This window comes from Lissotriton vulgaris, chromosome 3_1 (genome assembly GCF_964263255.1).
Source record: "Lissotriton vulgaris chromosome 3_1, aLisVul1.2, whole genome shotgun sequence".
Lineage (NCBI taxonomy): Eukaryota > Metazoa > Chordata > Amphibia > Caudata > Salamandridae > Lissotriton > Lissotriton vulgaris.
In genome coordinates, this window is record NC_141689.1 from 391,929,031 (window position 1) to 391,953,017 (window position 23,987).

The 23,987-nt window shown below is 43.6% G+C and overlaps 1 protein-coding gene across 2 annotated transcripts in view; it reads left to right on the top strand.

Annotated features, from left to right (window-relative positions):
- PARP8 (poly(ADP-ribose) polymerase family member 8) overlaps nt 1-23,987 on the top strand; it is a 670,996-nt gene that overhangs the window by 434,732 nt on the left and 212,277 nt on the right. For both annotated transcript variants that reach the window (XM_086960612.1, XM_086960613.1), the window contains 2 exons: nt 12,445-12,567; nt 16,415-16,967. In XM_086960612.1, coding sequence (XP_086816738.1) covers nt 12,445-12,567; nt 16,415-16,967 — 676 coding nt within the window. The remainder of the gene's footprint in view (nt 1-12,444; nt 12,568-16,414; nt 16,968-23,987) is intronic.

A 23,987-nucleotide genomic window follows, 5' to 3' on the forward strand; every position in this document is an offset into this window, starting at 1 on the left:
GGACTCCGCCATTATCATGGTGCCCTTCTGCTGAGTAATCAGTAAAGGTTCCGTTCGGAAACGGCAATGTTGTCTTTCTTTGTTGGTCTTGTTTGACAATAACACAGTCTCCTTCGTGTAGAGATGGTGATCTCGCTCTCCTTCTTGCATCCGCACATGATTTCATTTTGTCTTTGCCGTGACTGTCCGCCACCACCACCTCTTGATGAATACGGAGAGGGGACACCGCTTGTAGAGCTCCTTCCCAGGTCGGTATGCATGTCCTTATGGGTCGCCCTAGCATCAGTGTGGCAGGACATTTTCCAGTGGTGGAATGAGGGGTCGTTCTATATGCCCTGAGAACCTCGTTGAGAGCCACTTGCAAGTCCTTTTTCTCAGTGGTGGCTTGTTGAAAAGTCTTTTTAAGTGTGGCCATGAACTGTTCAATGGTGCCATTGGCCTACTGCCATAGAGGTGTGACTTTCCTATGTTTGAAATTCAAATGCTTTGCAAAGGCACTGAACTCGTGTCCATTGAAAGGAGGGCCATTATCTGTTCTTTGGGAACACCCCATGCCGCAAACACTTCATCCAACATGGTGAGGGTGCTGGAAGCACTTGTTGATGACACAAATTGAGCAATGGGGAACTGTGAGTATTCGTCAATTATAGCCAAGACAAATTTGCCTGATTGCAGAGGTCCATAAAAATCCATGGCGAATTCTTGCCACACCCCACTCGGTAGTGTGGTCATTTTTCAATGGAGCAGGAGGATCTCCACGATTGACTAGCTGACACTGGGGGCAGTCCTTCAGGGTTAGCTCTACCATCTGATCAAGGAGGGGAAACCACACCCGTTCCCGGAGAGCTCATTTTGTTGACAACACTCCTCTGTGACCTTCATGAGCAAGGTTGACAACACCCTGTCGTAGTTGCTTTGGGATAACAATCTGCTGATCTCGCAGTAACAACCCATCTGTGGTAGCAGAAAGTTAATCACAGACATGTCGAAAAGCTTGCATTTCTTGCCTGTCAGTCGGATCACCGGCTTCTTCTTCACTTTCGTGTCTCCACCTGTTTGTCTGGAGCTGACGTAGCAACTTCTGTAGAATGACATCTTGTGCAGTGGCTTCCTGAATGACTTCCACAGGAATGGCTGGTGGCTGCGCTTGATCCACCACGAAGTGGATATACTCCTCTGCAATGGAGAACTTGGACTCAGACGATGCTTGTGGGTGCCGCGACATGTAGTCGGCTGGGTTCTCTGATTTCCCGGGCTTATGTATTATTGTAAATGTATATTCTTGTAACCTCAGACCCCATAGTTCAATCCTCTGTGGCATCTTGGATCTCGGGTTGCCAAAGATTGTGACCAGCGCCTGGTGATCAGTGATCATGGTAAAGTGCTTGCCATAAATAAAGACATGAAAATGTTCACACGCCCATACGACCGCAAGACTCTCCTTCTCGGGTTGAGAATATGCTTTTTCAGGATCTGAAAGGCTGCGACTGGCATAGGCAACAATACGTCTTTGATCAGAGTCATTTTCATACTGCGCCAGAATCGCACCCAAACCCACGGGGCTGGCATCCACTGTTATCTCAGTTTTCCTGTGAGGACTAAAGTATGATAGATTACCGGCAGACTCCACCGCCTGCTGGATTTCCCTGAAAGCCTGTTCACACTGGGGGGGACCAAACAAACGGTTGACCTTGTTTTGTGAGAGTCCGAAGCGGATGGCTAATAGTTGCATAATCTTTTATGTAGCAAGCACAATAGCTGGCCATGCCCAGGAATGACCTCAAGTCGCTAACATCTTGAGGGCTCTTGGTCTCATTCAGAGCAGTTACCTTTTCCGGGTCGGGCTTCATCCCGGCACCGGAGAATATGTGACCGAAAAACTTGTCTTTGTTGAGTGTCAAATTGGCTTTGAGCAGGGCATGGCACACCCGATCTAGAGCCTTGTCATGCTCCTGAATGTTAGATCCATACACAAGGATGTCGTCACTGTAATTTAAGGTGTTGGGGACATGGTGAATGATCTGTCGAATTGCCTCCTGAAAGATTTCTGCAGCCGAGGAAATACCAAAGCTTAGTCGTTTGTACCTAAATAGTCCAAGGTGGGTTGCGAACGTAGTGATGTAACGAGATTTGACATGCACCTCCAGCTGGTGGTATCCCTTGTTCAAATCGAGCTTTGAGAATACCCTCGCTCCATCCAATGCAGAGATCATGTCGCTGAGATGTGGCCCAGGGTGACGCTCCCTCTCAATGGCTGTGTTGGGGAGCCGCATGTCGACACACAACCTCACTTTGCCAGAAGTGCCTTTTTTCGGTACGATGACTACCGGCGACACCCAGGGAGTTGGACCGTCAGTCCTTTCAATGATGTCTGCAGATAAAAGTTCTTGAAGTTCATCCTCTACAGCCTGCTGGAGGTGAAACGGTACACGTTGGGGATGTTGCACCACCGGTCTGATTTGTTCATTTATGTGAAGGCGAATTTGGCACCCCTTCATTTTCCCTGATCCGTGGAATAACTTTGGGAATTTATGGATAATGTCCGGATCATCGCTGACCCTATAGAGAATCTCAACAAGTCGGAGGCGCTCTGCAGTAGGTAGGCTGAGCAGACAGTCGGCCTCTGGGCCTTCAATAACATGAATGAAAGCTGGTATGGACAAGGTTTTGTGTCTGAGTGTTGTTGGAAACTTCCCCAAGCAGGGAAGTGGCTTCTTGGACATCCAGGTGAATACCCGGACATGTGCAGGAGTCAAGGGTAGCTTCATCGTCTCATATTCAGTGACAGGAATGTAATTCAGCAAAGCTCCGCTGTCTAATACAAATTTGGTTTCATGATTCCCCACACTGATGTCTAAACGGGAATATTTCTTGAGTTGGTCAGGGTCCGCAATCATGTTCGCATATTCAACTGTATATTCAGAATCTCTGGATGTTGATCTAGAGTCTCAGAATGACGATCTCCGTGTCCACTGAGATCTTCGTGATTCCCGACTGGAATGTGACGAGCCCAAGGATGATTTCGGCCTGTCCTGGACTGCTTTTATGTGATGTTTTCTGGTGTCGGAGCGAGATGGCCACATTGTTCCACTCTGTCTCTCCTTTTGATATTCCCCACACATCGCCTCGAAGTGATTCGTCCGCCCACATCTTCGGCATCGCTGACCCATGGCAGGGCATGCATCGACATGTGGATAGTCGTATCCGCATCTATAGCACCTTTTTGTTCTCTCTGGTTTCCTTTCCCTTTGACCTGGGTCACGCCTCCTATGCTCAATGTGTCGTTGGCGGGACGACAGCCAAGGCCTCCACTGTTTCTCCCTTGAGCTTTGACGACTGCTGCTTCTGGCCTGTACTCGACACACCTGTTCTTGGCTTACATTCCGTCCAGTCTCAATGCTCTTAGCATGTTCTTCCGCCTGGTCATAGACGCGAGTCATTTCTTCAATGTCATCTAACTCATGATGTTTCCTCAGCAGCCGCCTCCGGAGTGTCTCAGAGTGGCATCCATCAATGATTTGTGATTTAATGGCAGCGTCTGTTGAAAAGGTGTCAAACTCACAGTGTCTCGATAATCGACGCAGTCTGGTAATAAATGTGCTCATTGCTTCTTCTTTTCCTTGACGTGCCTGATGAAATGCATGTCGTTCATAATCGACATTCCTTTTGTGGAGGAATTTCTTGTTTAGGGCTTCACGCACCTTGTCATAGGTTCCTGCGTCCGCAGGAGGAAGGTCTTTGATTATTTTACTAATTTCTCGGCCCGCAAGATTGCGGAGGGCAATCAATTTTTCCTCATCTGCTGTCACCTTTGATCCCTTAATGTAGTCCTCAAAATCCTCAAACCACTCCTGCCATCTGGGGCCCATGCTCCCTCCAGTGGTCAGAGTTAAGGGTTCTGGAGGCCGCAGATGTGACACCCCCGTGATGATTGGTTTGACTTTGTTTCGTTGTGGGGAGGTGTTCGGAGTCACCATTGTGTTAGCACGTCTTTTCTTTTTTTTTGGCTTGGCACGTGTTTGTTTACTATTTCACCTGTACTTTGGCTTGTGCTGGCTTATTGTTTCTTATTTGCATGTACTCGTGCTTGTTTGTTATTTCTTACTTGCTTTGGCTTATGCTTGTTTATTATTTCTTGCTTGCTTTGGCTTATGCTTGTTTATTATTTCTTGCTTGCTTTAACATGTGCTTGTTTATTTTCAACTGTTCATGTGCATCAATGCTTGTTTGTCACTGGAGCGCCTGACTTCAAAATGGCCGCTCCCGAATTGCACAGGGATGTCCTTTTAGGTTGCCTGACCGCTCACTTGAAACTCCCATTCACCACGAAGTTTGGGGCTGCATTCGATTTCCAGGCTCACAGGGCTCACATGGCACTCACCGGCAGCTTTCCTTGCAGGCAACAGGTCTCCCTCAGTCTCTCTTGTGCTTCTTGTCCACTTGCACCTTCAGGTAGGGTTGGGGTCAGCTCCCGATTTCTTTCAATTGTCAGTATGCCGTTCCTCATGCATCGGGGGTGAGCTCCGACTTTCGGCAATCTCGGCCCGGGGTTTCTAAACTTCCCCACGGCTCTTCACACTGCTCCAGACGGTCTCAGCCTTCAGGGCTCTTCAGGAAGTCTGAGGTGGGCTCCCAGTTTCTTCATTAGCCTTGCATGGCTCCCGGGCTCACTTTCACTTTTGGGCGCGAAACGGCGCCGGGTTTAAGATTTCATTTAGCGCTCGACCGCGCTCCTCTCACACGGCTCCACACGATCGCTGAATCGCGGAGCTGGGACACTGGCTGCTGGCCTCTTCTTTTAGGCTGCAGTTTCCTCGGGGCACATATGTCGCAACCGCGACTGTTCTTCAGACGATGCCCCAGGGACAGGACGCTGTTTCCAGGGTTCAGGGAGAGCAGGCTGCGCATCCCACCCTCGTCGCCAGTTGTCGTATCTTGACCAAAGAAAGACAGACACTTCTTTATATTTCAAGGAGCTTTATTCACTGGATCCTTCTCTGTCCCTATTCTATCTGCCCCTTTCCTGCCTACACTCCTCCTCTTCCCCTGGCCCCGGCTAACTCCACCCACCCAACTACTAGACTGCTAACTCTGTTACACTGTAGTTCTCCAGCCAAATATTCTTCACTTTTGTGATGCTTGTATGGATTGATGACAAGATCATGACTTTTGCTTTTTCAGTTTTGGCTCAGTGGTGATTTAGTGTCGTCTTTGCCGTCCTACTGCTGTGCCAAGAAGATACTTACGGGAGGGATGTAAAATTGTAATCTTTGTCGTTGGTCAACTTTGAGGGCATGCACAATAAATGGATTTTAAATGTTGCACCATCAAAATCTGGATTTTTCCTTATACTGGTTAATTTAGATGAAAGGGGGTTAGGCATTTGCTAACATTTATGTGTGCATTTTAATGCAGCAGTAGAGCACGTATGCTTTAGTTTCCATAAGTTTTTGTTTTTTCTCACAGAGGAGTCATTTATTTCTGTACCCTGGCTGTTATCTTTTCCTGTTGTGGTAAAATATTTTACAGGTGTTCGTTTGCAGACCTGTTATGGCCATTGATAAATACTTTTGGGCCTGCATTCAACAAACAGACCACCTGATCTCTGTACAGTCTATTTTAACTCAATCTATGACCTTTATTCACTGATGATCCATGCACACACTTCATTCATCTATGTGTAATGTTGCACCAGAGATGTGACCAGTGCGTGGAAATGTTTACTGTGTGTTGCCTCGCAGGGGTGGGTGTTGTATTTCTCCTGCTCCGCAGGACGGGGTGGTTATAACCTGCTGAGTCACATGGGCTAACGAAATAAAACTCTGTACTCTTGGTTGTGGTCTTTAGGGCGGACCCCCCAGAGGACGAGAGAGCAACCTAACCTATCTATGGCGCCATTTATTTCTAGGCCACATCACATGTCTAGAGTCGTGAAACTCTCACAAAAACCCCATGCCATTACAAATTGGCGGCGAGGGTGGCTGCGCTCTCCGTCAGCATCGCCTGGTGTTAGCGTGCCCGTGGTCGGTGGCTGCATGGGGCACGCCACTGAAGGACTCGCACCACTGGAAGAGCCTGCCGGCACATGCCAGCTGCCCTTATGCCCCCTCTATACAGACAATGCTGCAGAATCAATGGCCTGTCAGGGCCCAGTGCGCGGAAGAGATTTCGTCTGCGTGGACGGTGCAACTGGACCGACGGAATGTCATTAGCAGTCAAGGGGCTGAAATTGGTAGGGCACTGTGAAAGACTGCTGCTGCTCCAGCTCTCACAAGTCTTACTACTAGGGACAAAGTGGGGGCAAAAACTGAGTGCATGGTTCCCTGGGAAGCCCTCACATCTGCCAGCCTTCTGTCTGCCTTCTGTCTGGCGTATGGTGTATAAAAAGTGGAGCTGCCCTACAAATACCTGCCTCACAGTCTTAGGGTGAAAAGAGGCCTGTAAACAGAGATCTAAAACAAAAAAAGTGAATAGTAACTGTGCTGACCAGGTCTATCTCAGATGATAACCCAGTAGGGCAGAGAGAAGCCCCCAGCATGTCACCAGCGTTATCAACGAGCAATACAGCACAGCTCAAAGTGTGCTACAGTGTCCAACATCCCTACCATCAAGCCCTTCATCATTGAAGGTGCCCCATTGGCGCAAGCGTCCAGATGGAAAGACTGGATAGAGAGAGTGGAACTATATTTTCAGGCAACCGAAGTTGATGATGCTAGGAAATTAGCCATGGTACTACACCTCGGAGGCAAGGCCCTTCAATTAATCTCTAAGACGTTCCCCGAATCAACTCCAAAGTTGCACAGGACCCTCATGAGAGCAGTGAGTGTGTACTTTAAATCCATGGCTAAACAGGACTATGAGCATTTAATTTTCTGTCAGACAACAAGCTGAATACTCCACTGGCATGTTCTACACCAGGGTGAAGGAACCTGCAAGCTTGTGTGGGTTCGCCAATGAGGGTGACAAAATTTGAGGTCTGTATATCGGCGAAATTAAGAGAGCCCATCCTAGAAGAATCCAGAAAATTCCTTGAAGACATTTTGATGAAGGGCAAGACCAAAGAACTGTCCAAAGCTTGTGCTTCTCACATGGAAGCTGAGCTCCAAAAGAATGTGAAGTCATACCCAGTCAAAGCCGTCATGTCTACACCGTCACCCAGAAGACCCAAAACTGGAAGTTCTGCATCTAAACCCTGTGGGTATTGCAGGTATTGTGGGTATTGCGGTGACCCCATACATGGCCCAAACAACTTCCCCACGAGAGGAAAAAAGTGTGCAATGTGCTGAAAACACAATAATTTTGCTAAAGTATGTCGCTCAAGCAAAAGGCTGATGCCTTGAGCAACTGTCAACACAGTGATGGAAGTGCAAGAACCAGGCAGCACGTGTATGGCAATGAGGAGTCTGAACACATTGTTTACTCGGTGTTCCCCTTAGGAACAGCGAAGTAAACTCAGTGCCATCTTCCCCAATGCCAGATACAAGTAGGAGCTAATCCCGTGCTTGCCACTGTAGACACAGATGCATCAATCAACCTGCTATCTGCCGAAGCTAGATGCTATAACCCCTGCCGTGTCTCAGCAAAACAGTGATTAAAGTCTTTGCATATGGACAGAGCAAACCCCTTGTCATCAGAAGGAAATTCCGCACACCCATTACACATGAAGCACAGTCTCTCGACTCTCTTGCGTACGTCACAGAAGAAGGCCACGGCCTGTTGCTGGGGATCCATATGGCGAAGACACTGGGATCTGTCAATTTTGTCTTAGGAGTGCACAAGGAAGAAGTGTTACACATCTTAGAAGACTTTCCTGAAGTGTTTGAAGGCATAGAGTGTCTCAAAGAGAAATTAAGCTTCATATTGACCGCTCAGTACAGCCTGTTACCCTGTGATCCCGGAGGATAGTATTCCATCTGAGGCCCCAAGTTGAAAAGGAGCTAGAGAAGCTGGAAGCAGCTGGAATCATAAAAAAAGTGTTGGCGCCAACCCCATGGGTGTCTCCTATTGTTGTGACTAGAAAACCAAAGTAACCTGGTGACATGCTCATATGCGTGGACATAAGGCTGCCAAATGTAGCAATCAAAAGAGAAAGGCAGCTTCCCCCACCGTTGACGACCTATTAGAAGAGCTGAGTAATGCATGCTGGTTTTCTAAAGTCGACCTTTGATCTGGTTACCATCAGCTCAAGGTAACAGAAAGATCAAGGTACATCACAACTTTTTCAACCCATGTGGGTCTGCAACATTATCGCTGATTAAACTTCAGCATCTCCAGTGCTACTGACGTGTTTCAAAACATGATACAAGAGCTACTGGTTGTTCTCCCTAGAAAAAATAAATAACAGCGATTACATCTTGGTATATGCTAGATCTATGCCAGAACACAATGATCGACTAAGGAGTATCCTCCAAAGGATCAAGGACTCAGTACCCACCCTTCATCAAGGAAGAAGCGAGTTCTTGAAGCAACGCTTACGTTTCTTTGGATACACCTTTTCATCTGAAGGTGTTGCTCCAGGACCTCACAAAGTCAAGGACATCAAGGAAGCAGTCCCTCCAGCCAGCATATCTGAAGTCTGCAGTTTTCTGGGCATGATCAAGGTACTGTGACCGGCTTATCCTGGATTTCCCCACCCTGACACAACCCCTGCAAGAGCTCAAAAAGTCATACACCCTATGGCATTGAGGAGAAGAAGAGGAGCAAACTTTTCAGCTGAGACCATGCACAATGCAGCTCGTTCGGCTGACACCACGCTGATGTATTTTGATCCGCAAAAGGAAACCACCATTGGGGTGGATGCCGTTCCCATGGTACTAGGAGCTGTCCTAATACAATGACAAGAGAGTAGGCAATGGGCCGCAGTAGCTCTTGTGAGGTAGTCCCTCATGGATAGGGAGCAACAGCACTCACAGATTGAGAAGGAAGCAGTCGCTATACATTGAGGGTGTAGACATTTCTATTTGTATGCGTACGGCCAGCTGTTTGTGGTCCCCACGGATCACAAACCTCTCATTCCACTGATCTGAGAAACTGCCTCAAAACCCCCACCGCGCAATGAAAAATGGATGCTTCAGCTACAAGAGTACAATTTCCAGGTGGCATATCGGCCAGCACCAAGAACCCTGTGGACTATCTATCTCTAGGCATCACCTAGCTGCCACCCCGGGAGAAGAAGAAGAAGCCACTAAGACTGAAGAATATGTATGGTACCTATCTGACCAGTCTCAGCCCCTAACGATCTCAATAGACCAGATTTGAAAGGCCACCGACCATGATGAATGTTTGCAGCAAGCACTGGCAGTGGTCCGAGATAATCAGTGGCATCGCTTCAAATAAAGGTGGGACCAGTGAACGTCTGAGCCTCCATGCCTACGGGGGAGTTTCCACAATGCTCAGCACAAGCTTGTTGCATACCCTGACGGACGTCTCCTGTGAGGGCACAGGCTAGTCATCTCCACTAGCCTCACTGATCAAGTAGTGCTACTCGCTCATGCTGGCCATCAGGGAATGGTCAAAACAAAGAACTGGTTGTGCATGAAGGTGTGGTTTCCGCTGATGGATGAGAAGGTAGAACCCTGGTGAGATCCTGTCCACAGTTTCAAGTCACCAGCTGAACCCCAGCTCCAGCCCCAGTCATAACGGAAAGCGAACCCAACAGTATGGGTATTTGCCAGCTTGAATTTCAGAAATCTACCGAATGGACGGTATGCTGTGGTGATCATTGATGATTATTCTAAATACCCCGAACTAGAAATTATTGAGTCACAAGGTGCTCATGAAGTATTGCCAAAGTTGGAGAAGACCATGGCCACACACAGATTATACGAGAAGTGCGAACTGACAATGGTATGCTGCTTCATGGTCAAGAGGTGACCGAGTACTTCAAGTCTGTGCACATTGTCCACTGGAGAGTCACCTCTTCCTGGTCGCAGGCAAACGGAGAATTGCACATGCCAATCAACAGCCCTATATATATTCCTTCCTCTGTGAATATCACCAGACGCCTGATTCCACCACAGGGCAAGCCCCAGGACATCTGATTATGGGTCAAGTAGTGAAGGATTCTATTCCCCATCATCCGGAGTGGCTTCCTAGTCCGAGTGATAATCAACGTGTCCTGGCCAAACGTCAAAATGTCAATGCTCAGACCAGTCAACATAGCTGAGCCAAGAAGGTTCTTCAAGTGGGCGATTTGGTTTTAGTGAAGGACCGGTTTCCCAGCTGTAAGTTCAGGTTGCATTCTGAACAATCTCTGTGGAGAGTTACTTACGTTCATGGCACAAAAGTGACTGCCATACGAGGCGCAGAGGAAGTGTCTATAAACATTTCATACTTCAAAAGATTCTACGCACCTTGCGCTGCAAGTCCTGAGCTGGATGTGAATGTCCGTGGCTGATGTGTTGTCTAGTGACTCTCTAGAGACAATGGGAGAGGAAATGGAGGCGAACAAACCAGATAAAAGTGCTGCTGAGCGGGAGAGTTCTGTGTCTCCAGCTGTGCCCAGAAGGTCTGATAATCGCACCCGGTATCGCCTGAGGAGTAATCCGGCCCCCTCATCTCGCTTGAAAGACCATGTTGTGTTGGTGTCTGTCCTGAGAAGAGCCCTGGTCCCGGTAAACGTTTCCTGGGAAATTGTTGCAGTACAGAAGTCCCTGTGTGGTGACTTTCATTACCTGTGACATTAAGCAGTTGTGACTGTTGTGTTGTTAATGTGTAACTTTTATGTTTGTGGTTATTTCAAAATGAAGGAGGAATGTAATGTTTAGGGATGTTCCCCCAGAGGACGAGAGAGCAACTTAACCTATGTCTGGCATCTCATCATTTCTAGGCCACACCACATGTCTAGTGTTGTGATGCTCTAAAAAAACCTAACTACATTACACTATGTACGCCTCTGTGCCGGTTGTTTGTGGCTCATTCTTTGCATATATTTAGTCTATGTGTTTATACGTGCCTGTACGTCTACAGTCTGTGTGCATGGGTTTCTTTATCTACATTATGTAGCTTTATGTTAGTGTCTACAACCATTGTATATATTTTATACATGTGTATGGATTTGTGGCTCTAGCTGCATGTATGCATGCATTTGTCCCTCTTACGATGCTTCCGTTTTATATGTGCCTCTCTGTGCGTGTCGTTTACGAAAGCAAAACCTAAGTTCGCCAAAGCTTGTTTAGTATACATTGTAGACCTCTTTTCTGGCTATTATTTTCTCTTCTACAAATTAACTGATCAAAATTGAACGCTAAATGCAAATGTAACTTGCTGTCTGCCATGCAATGTAACCATTGTTGTGCTTTGTAACTTCTATAGACTTATAGCCACCATTTAACATTGGCATGTAATTTTTCAATGAGGATTATGTGTGTTTCCTATGTGATTATAGCACTTCAGTCCTCACAACTCTCAACTGAAGTCCTGCGCATTACATTATATAGTCCAAAACCAAGTATAATTTACCATATCTTCCAGCAGACGCGTGTCCCACAAACTTTTCAATAAAACATCTATCCAAGTGGGTCTGTATATCAGGTAGTGCATTAAGGACCCCATGAGGGACGGTTGTATGTGTTCTAGACAAAAACAGCACAAATGAAAAAAATTGTTTTGATAAATGTATTTCATGGAACCTTATTGACGATTTTTTCTTTATGAAGGTTTTTCACGAGGTTGATGAAACCAAACTGGAGAACACCATTCTTAAAGAAACATTTGTTTCTTCCTGTTTCTTATTTTTCTTTGTCTCTTTAATGGGGACGAGACTTATCCCAGCACCTCAATCTCATGTTCCTTACACCTATGCTCCTCTCCCGCTTCCTTCTTTCGTTTCTCTTAGCCCCTTTCTGTCTACCCCTAATGCCGCCCCTCCTTCTAAAACTGCATTGAACCTTTTGTTAAATGGACATATACCTTTTCCATAAAACGATGCCATTTTCTTGGGAAAGGTATCTGTCATTTTGATATTTCTCCATATTTTCGCCTACCAGATTTTGTTAGGATGATTATTTTCATTATGGAAGAAATGTAAAAAATTACGGAATTCCCTCACCTTATAGTCTGCAACAACGGTGCAAGATTCCTCTTAGACAGCTATATTCTCATCTCTCCTGCCAGCCTTCTAGGAGGTTTACCAGTTTGAGCTTTAATGTTAGAGGATTACTTACTTGCCAGACCTATGCTATTTCTGAGGTTACCCTGTGCATTAGAGACATCCTAGATGCTATGCTGGTACATTATACATCATTAAGTTCCTTACTCATACAATATACATAGATCACTTTTTCCTAATAATTTGGAAATACAGTTTGCTAGGATTGTGAAGCACAACTAAATAGCTACCTAGTTTTCTCTTCATAGACCACGGGCCAACAGTGTGGTAGTTTTTTGCCGAACACTTGTTGTACTGACCATAGAAGATTAACCAAGATGTGTTTTAATTTGCAGGATTATGCAGACATTTGTAACACAACAGTGGAAACAAAGTAAAGAAAAAATTAATTGTCCGCACAAGAAAATAACTGACAAGAAAGTGAAATCTCCTCTGCACATCTTTTCTACATTGCGCAGGTAATAGAAGTGCATATTATGATTGCATAGACTGTGATTTCTGTAGTTATATGTACTAGTAGGGAACTGCATTGTGTCACCTCGGTCAAGTTTACCTTCTACATTGGTTCACTATCAATTTTTACATTGCATAGTGCTGTCTTGAAAAAATGAAATGCCAACCAGCCTACTGTGGGCAGTTCTTTAGCACTAAGTTTGAATAAACTTCCCCCTACTCTCAATTATGTTTAAATCGAGTATACATTATTTCATTTTTGTTCATTATTTCCTAAATTTAGGCGACAATGGAGCAACAGTAATACTCTCCTTCCCTAGTGCCCTAGTGTCTTCTTGTGATCAAAAAGCACAAATTGATCATTCTCACCCCCTATCAATGGTTTAAAATGTAAAGGTTTCAGGCCTTATGGCATTTATTCGTATCCCTCACTGCTTACTAAGGTATTTATAATGCTAACTTTTTCCAGGAATTGTTGACTCATACAAGTACAAGTTCACCCCGAGGGTGTGAAGACTGTATGACTGAAAATCATCGGTTTAAAATATGAAAGTTTTTCATTAAGTCTTTCATCTATGAATATGGAAGGCTGCACTTTACCACATCTCTCCTGTGGAAACTCTTATTATCCAGCGGTTGACATAGCACACGGGTTCCATTCTTTGTAATAACGTGAGATAATGATCAAACTGTTACATATGGATCATTGAGAGCCAGACCATTAAAAACCTACATGAGACATCTTGGTCATATATCTAGTCCAGATTATCTAATTCCTTGTGATGCACTCAGATCAAGAAACGTTCATATAAAGAAGGAACATGTTCAAGAAAGGGAATTTATGGACTGCACAGTTACCATTTGGCTTCTTGGAGCTAGAATAATTGGAGGCCACGGTCTAAAACATACCAGATGAGAAATAACATAAGTGTGATTTGGAAGAAACGCTGGGATTTGGGAACCTTTAAGATGGATGTTGTGCAGCTAACAGTATTACAGTTCTAGAGCTTGGGGGCAAGACCAGAAGAAATACCCCCCTAGCCTAGCATGCCTGAAGTGTGTTTCTTGCAGGAGGGACAGACCACTCAATTAAAGATATGTGGACTGTTAGAAAGGACTTAACCTTTCCGTAACACATCTAGGACCTGCTACGGGAAGCCTAGTGGACAGTACATAGCATTTAAAATGCTACTCGCCAAGAAACATGACACTAGTCCTGCCCTTTTGTCTTTTGAGATTAGGTTGAATTTTGTAAGCTTCCTGGCCAGATGGGCCAATATACTCTTTTGTAATTTATTTAGCAAGGGATAATGACTAGTCTCAAATAAAATACATTTATAAACAGTCAGCCTACTAGATATATGCCCCAAACACAACTGTTTTCTACCCAGAAGGAATAAGTAAACGATGTCTTTCACTGTAGATAACATTGATGTAAAAAGGAAAATACTGTGATGATCTTGTTTCTAAGAGAAAAATCTTTATCAACGAAGAAGTCATGGTCCTTACTTTTAGGATAGGACTAGGAAGAGTATCTAAGGCCAGAGGTCAAAGAGACTTAAGGCCTATACTATGCCATACCGCTGCGGTCTCCTGACCACCTGACATATTATGATGTCACCAGTGGCCAGCAGCTGTGTTTCTGACGGCGGGGAATATTTTTAAAATATGAATATATACATTTATAGTATATCCTAACATAGAAAACTGCCAGTCATGGGGTGCTTTGAGTGCATTGCCCTAAATTTGAACAGCTTTCAGAAATACAGAGAATTTTGGGGAACTTTACTGTCTTTGTTTCACCTTTCGACATTATATCTTGTGATTATTATACCATGATTGTCAGCTTGTCTCTTAGGTTGTGTGTGATGCATATCCTAAATATTCCTTAAATTAATCTAGACTTTAGCACTACTCACAGCCTCCTTCATGCCCAAACCAGTGTGCTAGACCTTACCAACTACTTCTGCTAAGCTGTATACACTCACCAATGTCAGAAGTGATGCAACCAATTTTAGTATATCACAAATGGCCAACATTGGATTTAGTTATAATTAGGTCTCTGACATATGGTTTCGGGACAACAAGAGTATTATATCCCAACAGAGGACATTTCATAACTCCTCTTGGGGGTACAGTGTAATGAGGACAATGTGTTGACAAGCATGTTTGATTGTCAGATCTAGTTTGCTGTGCTGTGGTTTAATAGTGTGTAGTGTAGTTGGATCTGTACATGGTTTGGTAAGAAATCGTACTCAGGTGACATGTAGTATGGTGTGAAATTAGGTTAATATTAGATTGTGCTGAGTGACATGTGGGATGATGTCTTGTTGAGTGGTGTATCGTGCAGCGGCTGTGCTGTTGCGTGGCATGGATTTGTGAATTATAGTGTCTTTTGATATTGAGTGATTTTTGCACTTCCCAAATTGGTCATGTACATTATAATTAGCATACAATTAAGATAAGAGTAAGTCACATGAACCCTTTAATATATACAAACTGTTTAATGCCGGTGCTGACATTCCACTAGGAGAAAATATCTCGGTTCTAGCATTCTAGTTCTTTGGTGCAAGGAAAGGAAAACCAACATTCTCTATTGCACTCTGTGGACAGAAATCAAATATATCACTGTGAATGAATAGGTTTAATGCAATGGTTTTCGTAAAGCATCTTTACATTTCTACTGGGATTTACAGATGGAAATTCATGGAAAAATTGACTTAAGAAACCTGGGCAGGCCTTTATGGCGATCCCATCAATCATGTGCGACATTGCATTGCATCTTTTATGCAATATTACCTATCCATATTCGGTCCTAAACTTCTCATGCTACATCCTTTTTATATTGTAATAAAACTTGTATTTATGTGATGTGATTTAGACTGCCTAGAAATCCTCTATGACAGTTGGAAGGCTTTAGAGCCCACCCTCAATAAACGGTGCTCTCCTAAGCATGCTCTTGAAAAATAGCTGGGGAAAATAATGTGTGTACTTCTAATACCAAACTACACTTTTTTTAAATAATGCTACTTCCATCCTAACCTGCAAGGACATCAGTCATTTATTAGATCTTTAAATCATATCTAAATAGGACCCCTTCCTTCAAACTATTTGTGCACTTGTCATGATGGAAATGCAGATTTGAGATTTATTTGGGGAATATAAATTGATGTGTTATATGTACTTGGAGGGAGAATTATTGTACAATTGAACATAACCTGGCCTCTTTGTGCAGGCAGACATTACTGTTTTGTTTTCTATTTCCACTGAATGCTCTAGTTGTAGGATTTAGGATTGAATCACTGGTTGGGTGAGACACATATTTATAAATGAACATGAAAAATATGCTTTCATTCTTCGTACTAGGTTTAGTAGGGAACGTTTAGTTATGTTTTTGGATAAATGTAACTGGGCTTAATCCCACAAATTAGACACTGAAATACCATATTGAGTGAGGATTTATTGACAGGTCTTCAACCAAAAATAAAATGTATATAGAAGTTGCCCTGCTGCATGTGTTCCATTGAACCATAGCCACTTTGTTAATGCTGACACAGATAGGTCAAAGACCAACTTTCACAATGGACATACGGACAGTGGAGGGGAAACTGGCATGACATCATACATATTCCAATAATCTGTGCCAAGAAAGTAAGTAGTCTATTTCCTAATCTTCCTAATTGTGTACATGAAATTAAATACTTTTCATTTTCAGTAATATTAGTATGTAATAGGCTAATTAACATTATATTATCTTAAAGAAATCTACTGTGGTCATGTGTAATAATGTAATAACAGGATGGTTTGTTTTAGTTTTCACTTTGTCTTTGAATTGTGTCCATGCTTTTTAAGGTCGCCAAGTTATCCACCACCTGGATGTGGTAAAAATAAATCCAAGTTGAAAACCGAAGATGAGGGCATCTCCAAAACTCACAAGCTGCTCAGAAGGACTTGTTCTAGCACAGTAAAGACTGAAGATGGTTGTTCCACTAAGTCTCACAGAAGCTTTGGCCGTTCTTTGTCAAGTGACCCAAGGGTTGAAGAGGCAATGACTTTAAAGCAGCACAAGCTCTTGAGCCGCCCTTGTTCCGCATCTGGTAAACAAGAAGACTGCATCACTTTAAAGCCACATAAACTCCTGACAAGATCATGCTCTGGTGACCCTAGATGTGAGCACAATAGCACCTTGAAGCCCCATAAACCTTTGAACCGTTCTTATTCCAATAACCTTAGAATGGAAGAATTAGATGGACTTAAGAACCACAAGTTACTCAAGTCTTACTCTAGTGTCCCCACATCATCTAAAGGTGAACTCTTGAAGGAACCCATCACAGAGGGCAGAAGGCTCTCTCTTACCTCAGGGTTAATTGGCATCTTAACTCCATCCTCATCATCGCAAACTGCTGTGCGTATCTTGAATTTTTAAAACTCTTTTATTCGTCAACATAGGTTTAATGGAGGCCTGAATGTGATAGACTGTATAAAAGGATTGAATGTGGTCTGTGAATGGGCAGAAAATCTTTTTTACCATATCTTTATCAATGAGCTAAGAACTGTGTTTTTAGGTCTGAATACTGCCAATTTTATTTAGGAAATTCTCTAGAAAGAAAATATTGACCATTATCAGTGCGCAGACGCATTCAGTCCTTTCCATGTTTGGTTATTTGATAGTCTTTAGTAGGTAATTTATTATTGAATAATGCAGGTAGAGTATACATCGTGGTGTTTAGTGTTGATATACTAGAATTTTTGACTTGTGCATTTTTATGCCATTTTTTATTTTGTACCCATGAAAAACTCTATCCAGTCTATACTTCCACCTTCTTTTCTAGACAAGACTTTCCCTTGAATCTGTTCAAGCTGAAGATTGTTTAGTAATTCTGACAGCCCAACTTATTCCAAAAGCTGCAAACTACATTTGAGGTCTAGCTACGAGGTCGTCATTCTTACTTACCTCTATAAGTGTGGAAGATGGAGATAATTCTCAATTCATGAATATATTCTTTTAGCCTGCTCATTCACACAAGTAACATCACGTAAACATTTAAAATTAGTCATTGCTGCTGTCATAGTGTATTTATTTTCTCCTTAGGGCCTACTGCTCGTTTACATAGCTGTATGCTATATGTGTTATCTATCTAATCTCGAATCTGAAACGTAGATGCTCTGGCTGCTAATTCACACCCACTTACATTATTCTGCACCACTTTGCCTCTACCTCTGCATTCCTTTCTCCACGTCAGAACAAAATGGGACTATTGCTGCCACAGATTTTCTACATGACTCCCTTTATCTTCTTTCTTGTTCAGACATTTTTGTTTGCTATACATTGAAAATATTTATTTTTATGAAGGATTATGCTTCAATCAAATGCTGTTAATAGGCGGTGTCAACTATTACATATTTTCAGATTTTCTTCCACAATCACATGGAAGAGGAACCACCATCACCCCATGCCATCCCAGATCTTAATCCCATAGCCAATTCTTCCTGAATATGAGAAGATTAGGTAGGATTAGGATTGGCAAGCACCATCTCCATGTTTCACTATGGTCCAAAGAACAGATCATCTGAAAGGTCATGGGAAATTCAAGTGTCCTGCATCTTCATTTTTATTGTTTTGATTGCTCACGGGATTACAATTCAATAATTACTTTTTTAAAGGGGATTTACTGTCAATGAACCGCTGGTTTCAAATACTAGATAGACTCACTTGAGTTTTATCAATACGGCTCAAAACAAGTGTCAAATAAATCCTTCTGAACTCCCCTGAAATTGAGATTTTCCTATTTAGATGCATTTGTAAACGTGCAAAAAAACAATAATTGTCTGCAAAGCCAAGACACTAAGTGCTATACACCTGGTTGACTCCTAAATATTATTATATTATTTATGAAAACTTCCTCCCATTGTTTATAGATGTCCTGTTTTTAAGTCCAATAGGGCGGTATTTTAGTAAATTATATATATATTTTTGTGGAGTTTTATATAGCACGAACTACACCCGAAGGTATCAGAGTGCTGTACCTGAGCACTAGTTACGTTACAGAAGGATACATTCAATTTTGTTAGGCACGGGGAGATTAAGTGATTTGCCCAGAATAACAGAATGTTGAGCGTCCCTGCCAAGACTCGAACCCAATTCCCCAACTTCCAGGTCGACCACCCTAGCCGCTGGGTCACATTCTCTCCCCAAAATGTATTTATTTAAGACAAATCATTTCGGTCAGATCTTGTGAAAACGATAATCTGACCCAAGTTCTTCTGAGAATCACTTGTTAACATTTATATCCACCTTTCTGAAGCTCCACAATACTCCTCTAAGAAATGAGGGGTACATTTTTGAACACGCAGTTATAAAAAACTCCAAGATCAGCTTCTAAACTTCAAAGTTTTTTGGGTGATGAGTGCAAGCAAGAGGGGCGCGAGATTGCTACTAAAGTAGTTTTGTATATTTGTTCCTTTCTCCACATTTCTTGGCCTGGAGTATCTCAAATGATTGCAGGTTGTGCCATTGACCTTCATGCACAAAGATTTACCCGGGCACAGACTGTATATCTGTGGAAAGTGTTGAAATGGTCTTAGTGGCTTGAATGGTTTTTACACTCTACCATAACATTGTATAAACTATCTGCCCACCAAACCATAAAAGAACATGGTCAAGCAGTCTCTCTTTTTTTCACTGCTCAGCGAAAACCATTGGACTCGGCTGCTCAAATAGCTCTGAGCAAACTTATTCAAGCAGATTTCATAAAAGCTGAAAGACCCACTTTTTAGATTAGTTTTCAGCTTACGGCAACTTGTCTGTTGGTTAACATAGTTCTTCTGTAATTCCAGGATTGCCTTTGACTGCTAACAGGTCCATGGGGCTCTCAGAAAGAATGGTATGGTGTTCATACATAAAAAATAATAAATAATATTATGACAGTGCGCCTCAGGCCTTGTCGTTCAGATTCCAGTGGTGCCTACACCATATCTGACACCCATGCCTATCTCTTACCCTGAGCCGACAGTGTCTTTCTCCAGGCCTGTGTCTCATTAGGAGATTACCAAGGCACTTCCTCCAACTTTGGATGAGCCCAAGCCTCTTCAATGATGCCTGTACTCTTGTAGGTTGGATGCCTTGTTCAGTTCAGATTCAAGGACTTAAAGATGATCCACATGATGAGAATGTTGACAAGGAGATGGACGATTTACTTCCCACTCATTAACATGTGCCGGCTTATACTTGCTACAAAATGCCAGTGGTCCTAAAACCCCCTTGGGACAGAACTGGCCTCTTCATTGTTGTGCCCCGCTGAGGAGAGTGCTTTTATGGTAGTAATCTTCAGAGCAGCAGAGGTTTTGGATCTCTTATTGCTTGCCATAGAGACCAAGGCAAATTTACTGACTGAACTCTTGCAGTCTGGGTCAGCTACTTTAGAGCCCTTACCTTCTTTTAGCAAGGCTTTGTTAGAAACAGGCATCATAGACCAGCCGCAGAGAACCCAGTCTTCTTCACCCATCCCCCGACTACAGAGACCATGGTGGTTCAGGCTTCAACAAACAAAGTGCATTCCCCACTGCACCTGTGGACAGTTGAAGCACATTGATGTATTTGGCAAAGGAGTTTTTACGTCCTCCAGTTTGGTACTGAAGGCTCTGAATGCCTTATACAATCTAAAACAGATACTCATGCTGAGCGAGATTTGCCTAGTATGATATTGCTTTTCATCCCTGACAAATTCAGGAACACCTGTGCTTAGACTAACCAAGACAGACAGGACGCATGCAAATATGTACTGAGGGACCTGGACACAATGACTATCGCTCCATGGATGCGGGTGCTGTCATCAAGCATCATACCTGGATGCCTTCTAGAGACTTTTCTGGTGACGTGCATGCATTCCTTATCTATATATATATATATATATGCCATTTGATGGGTTGAGGTTTCTTGTGAAAAGGTTGAATATATGCTGGAGTGCTTCAAAGACAGCAGGGCTACAACCCACTTTATATGCCTCTTCTCACTGGTCCATCAGGTCCGTCAGCGATACAATGAATTCAGAAGATACTCTTCAGGTTTCACCTATCACCAGAGGAAGCCTACGCAACCCATACAACAGCCAGCAAATGACTTTAGGGGATAGAGAGGGGTGGTGGTAGTCTCCACGGAAGCATTCCTCTTCCTTGACCTCCCCTGCTTCAGCGGTGACTAAGCTGTTTTGATTCCCTCTTCCATGGGAATTCATTTTTTCTATCTCAGCTGGTATGCTGTAACTTCAGATCAGTGGCTGCTACAAATCGTTAAGCATGATTTTTCCCTTCTCTTTAAAATGGACTCCTCTCATGCGCCACCTGTTTCGGGTTTGACTTCATCAGATCATGCCTCCATGCTGTCACAGGAAGTTCAGTCTCCACTTCCCAAAGGAACCATAGAGAAAGTCCCAGAGGTAGAAAAAGACAGAGTATGTCACGACAAGGATCTATTTTCTTGTGCCAAAAATGTCAGAGGACTCAGGACAATTTTGAACATTCTCCTGTTGAGCGCTTTTCTTTGAAAGGACAAGCTAAAGATGTTGGCCCTGGACTAGGGTTTTTTCCATCCTAGATCCAGAGAAACTGGATGGTGTGATTAGACTTGTAGGATGCATACTGTCATGTACCCATCCTGCAGTCATACAGCTACTTCATTCAGTCCATGATGGGTTAAGAGCAACTCCGGTTTGCTGCCTTCTCCTTTGGCCTGCCCTCAGCCCTTCAGGTGCTTACGGAGGTGGTGGAGGTAGTTATGGCCCATCTTCTCAGGTCAGCGATACTTGTATTCTTATGCCTTGGCAACTGGGTGCTAAAGGGGGGCTTGCCGCAGTTAGTTGCGGACTACGATTACACAACTGTTACCTTTCTGTCATCCATGGGGTTTTTGCTTCAATGGGTCGACATCTCACTTGCACCTTCAAAAAAGGATCCTTTTGATAGGGGCCATCCAAGACTAGTGGGATACAAAGCTTTTGTGTTTGTATTTTGTGGTAATACACTATATTTGGGCTTCACATTTTAATGACAGCTTATTCTTAGCTAACACATGTGGGATGAAAAATAACTAGGTAAGTCTCCCCAAGGTACAAATACATTATTATGTGTTTTTGCCGAGCTAAAGCCTTAATCCATGCAGGGTGTAATTGTGATGCAGGCCATGGCATACCGCAATTCAAATCAACTAGGCAGATCAAGAAAATATTGTCCATTTGAATCTAAATTTAGGAAGTCACATACAGCATTAAATATACTCAAACAGACAGCAATAATTAGGAGCCTTAGAGTAAAACATTGAGCTGAGTAGGAGATGGTGGACTGAGGACATTCGTCCACCATACCATGTTGGCAGTGGTGCCCACTCGTGGTGATTTGATGAGTTTTATTGACAATGCAAAATAGATTTTCCACCCTTACAACGATCTAAGTTTTCACTTACACTAAAATGCAGAATTCTGATATGAATGTTCCGAAACGTTTCGATTTGTATATATTTAGTTGAGTAGCGATCTCCGCCTACGAAAGGCCCTGTTTGTGCCCGTCCAGGTGGACATTGTGCTGCCTCCTCCCAAGCATGAGGACCTGTGTGTCCCGGCTTATGCAAGGAAAGACTCCATATCTTGACTGCATGTTTGACTAACATCAAATCTGAACAGCCTCACTTCCGGAGTCCCTTACTACTTCTGCCACTTGCACAAACATGGCGGTTAAATGAGGCATGCTCTTCTCTGCCACCACAGAGGAGCCAGAACTGACGCGCCGCTGGTGAAATCACTACCTAGAGCTTTAAAAATCACCAGCTAGGTTCAATCTCAACACTCACACCTTCCTCCCTCTGTTCCTGTCTTAACTGGTCAGTCCACTTAGCCGGGAACGAGAAACACTTCAACCAGAAAAGAATGATGGGAAACTCCCGTTGGAGGTCCTAATGGTGACCGAATGACCCTAATGGGGTAGCCCTGAAAATGGACCTATGTGAGAGTATCCCTGCAGAAGCTTACACCTAGGGTATACGAAATGCTTGCCCCACTGTCGCCAGCCTTACACAGCCTCACTTTTTAATCACAGTTGAATATGACAATGTGTTTTTTTATCTTCAGAATACATTTTTGCTGCTGTCATTTCTCTTCAGCATCATTTAGGGTTGGTATTGTAAAGGATAAAGAAATATCTCGAAGCCTAGCATTTCGGCTGCATAGGAACGCAACAAATACAAGAACTAATTATTCCTTCACTGCACTGCCCAAAGACCTAGGCTCCAGACAATTTTAGCCGTTTAATAATCCAAATATTTTGTTTAAAAGGTGAGCATGCTCGGTTGTCAGTGATCTGCGTTTTAGTGGCTAGACTAAGAGGTTTCAGAAGGGCAGTGTTTACTTTGCATGCCCTACACTGGATCAAGGATGTCTACTTGGCAGACTAACAAACACCGACCCCAACGCTAGAGCAAGCAGACACAGCGCTGCGGAGAGTGCCAAGAAGAGTTAATATGCTGTTCTGCTGGCTGTGAACACAGCACTTTGTAGTGAACACAGTGACTCTCTGGCTCTGCGCACCTTTGGCTCTCGAGTGCTTGAATGCTCAATGACAAACGGAGCCTTTAGCCCTGCCTAATAGAAGCAACTTACCTGTTAGGAAGGAATGAAGAATGCTGGATGATGCGATCTGTTCTCTTGGCCTCTGAACTCTGCAGCTAGTGCACCCCAACGCTCCAGCAATGCATTTTATCGGATGCATAATATTAATGCTTCATCTAATTCTCAGATTCGCAGTATAAGCTTTTAGTAATTCAGAACAGTGCCTCTGTTCTCCATTACAATACTTTTGTAATTCGCGGCCACATGTTCACATGTAACACATCGTGTCCCTCTGATTGGTGCAAAGCTGGGCAGTCAGCAGGTAGGGCCACTTACCTCAAGTTATAAAATATATCTGCGCAAATCCACACTTGGAGGCCTGTTCCACATTAAATGCCACGTTGCACTCCTACGTCTTCCCCTACTTGTGCTCTGCCAAAAAGAGAGATATGAGGCACTTTTGAGGGATTTTGCCGCCTCTTCTCTAACCACAACACAAATAGAATTATGGAAGGACGCACAACCTGATGGGAGAAAGCGTCTACCGTTGATATGCATCAGGGACGCAGGAGGTAACTAGAGGAGAACCTCTGTAGTTTGGGAATAGAGGAGGCCAAAGCTAATAACAATACAGGCAATAGATGGCAATTGCTAATAAGTGACCGCAAACTCTGTGTCGGTAAATGCAGATCTTAAAGTTGGACCGTAGTCGGGAAAACGTATTTTGAGGGAACATAAAGCACAGAGTTTCGAGAAGAGTAGCTCTTTGTAGAGGGTGGTGGTTGGTGGCATCATCTCCACTTCCAAGTTCAGAATCCCTCTTACTCTGT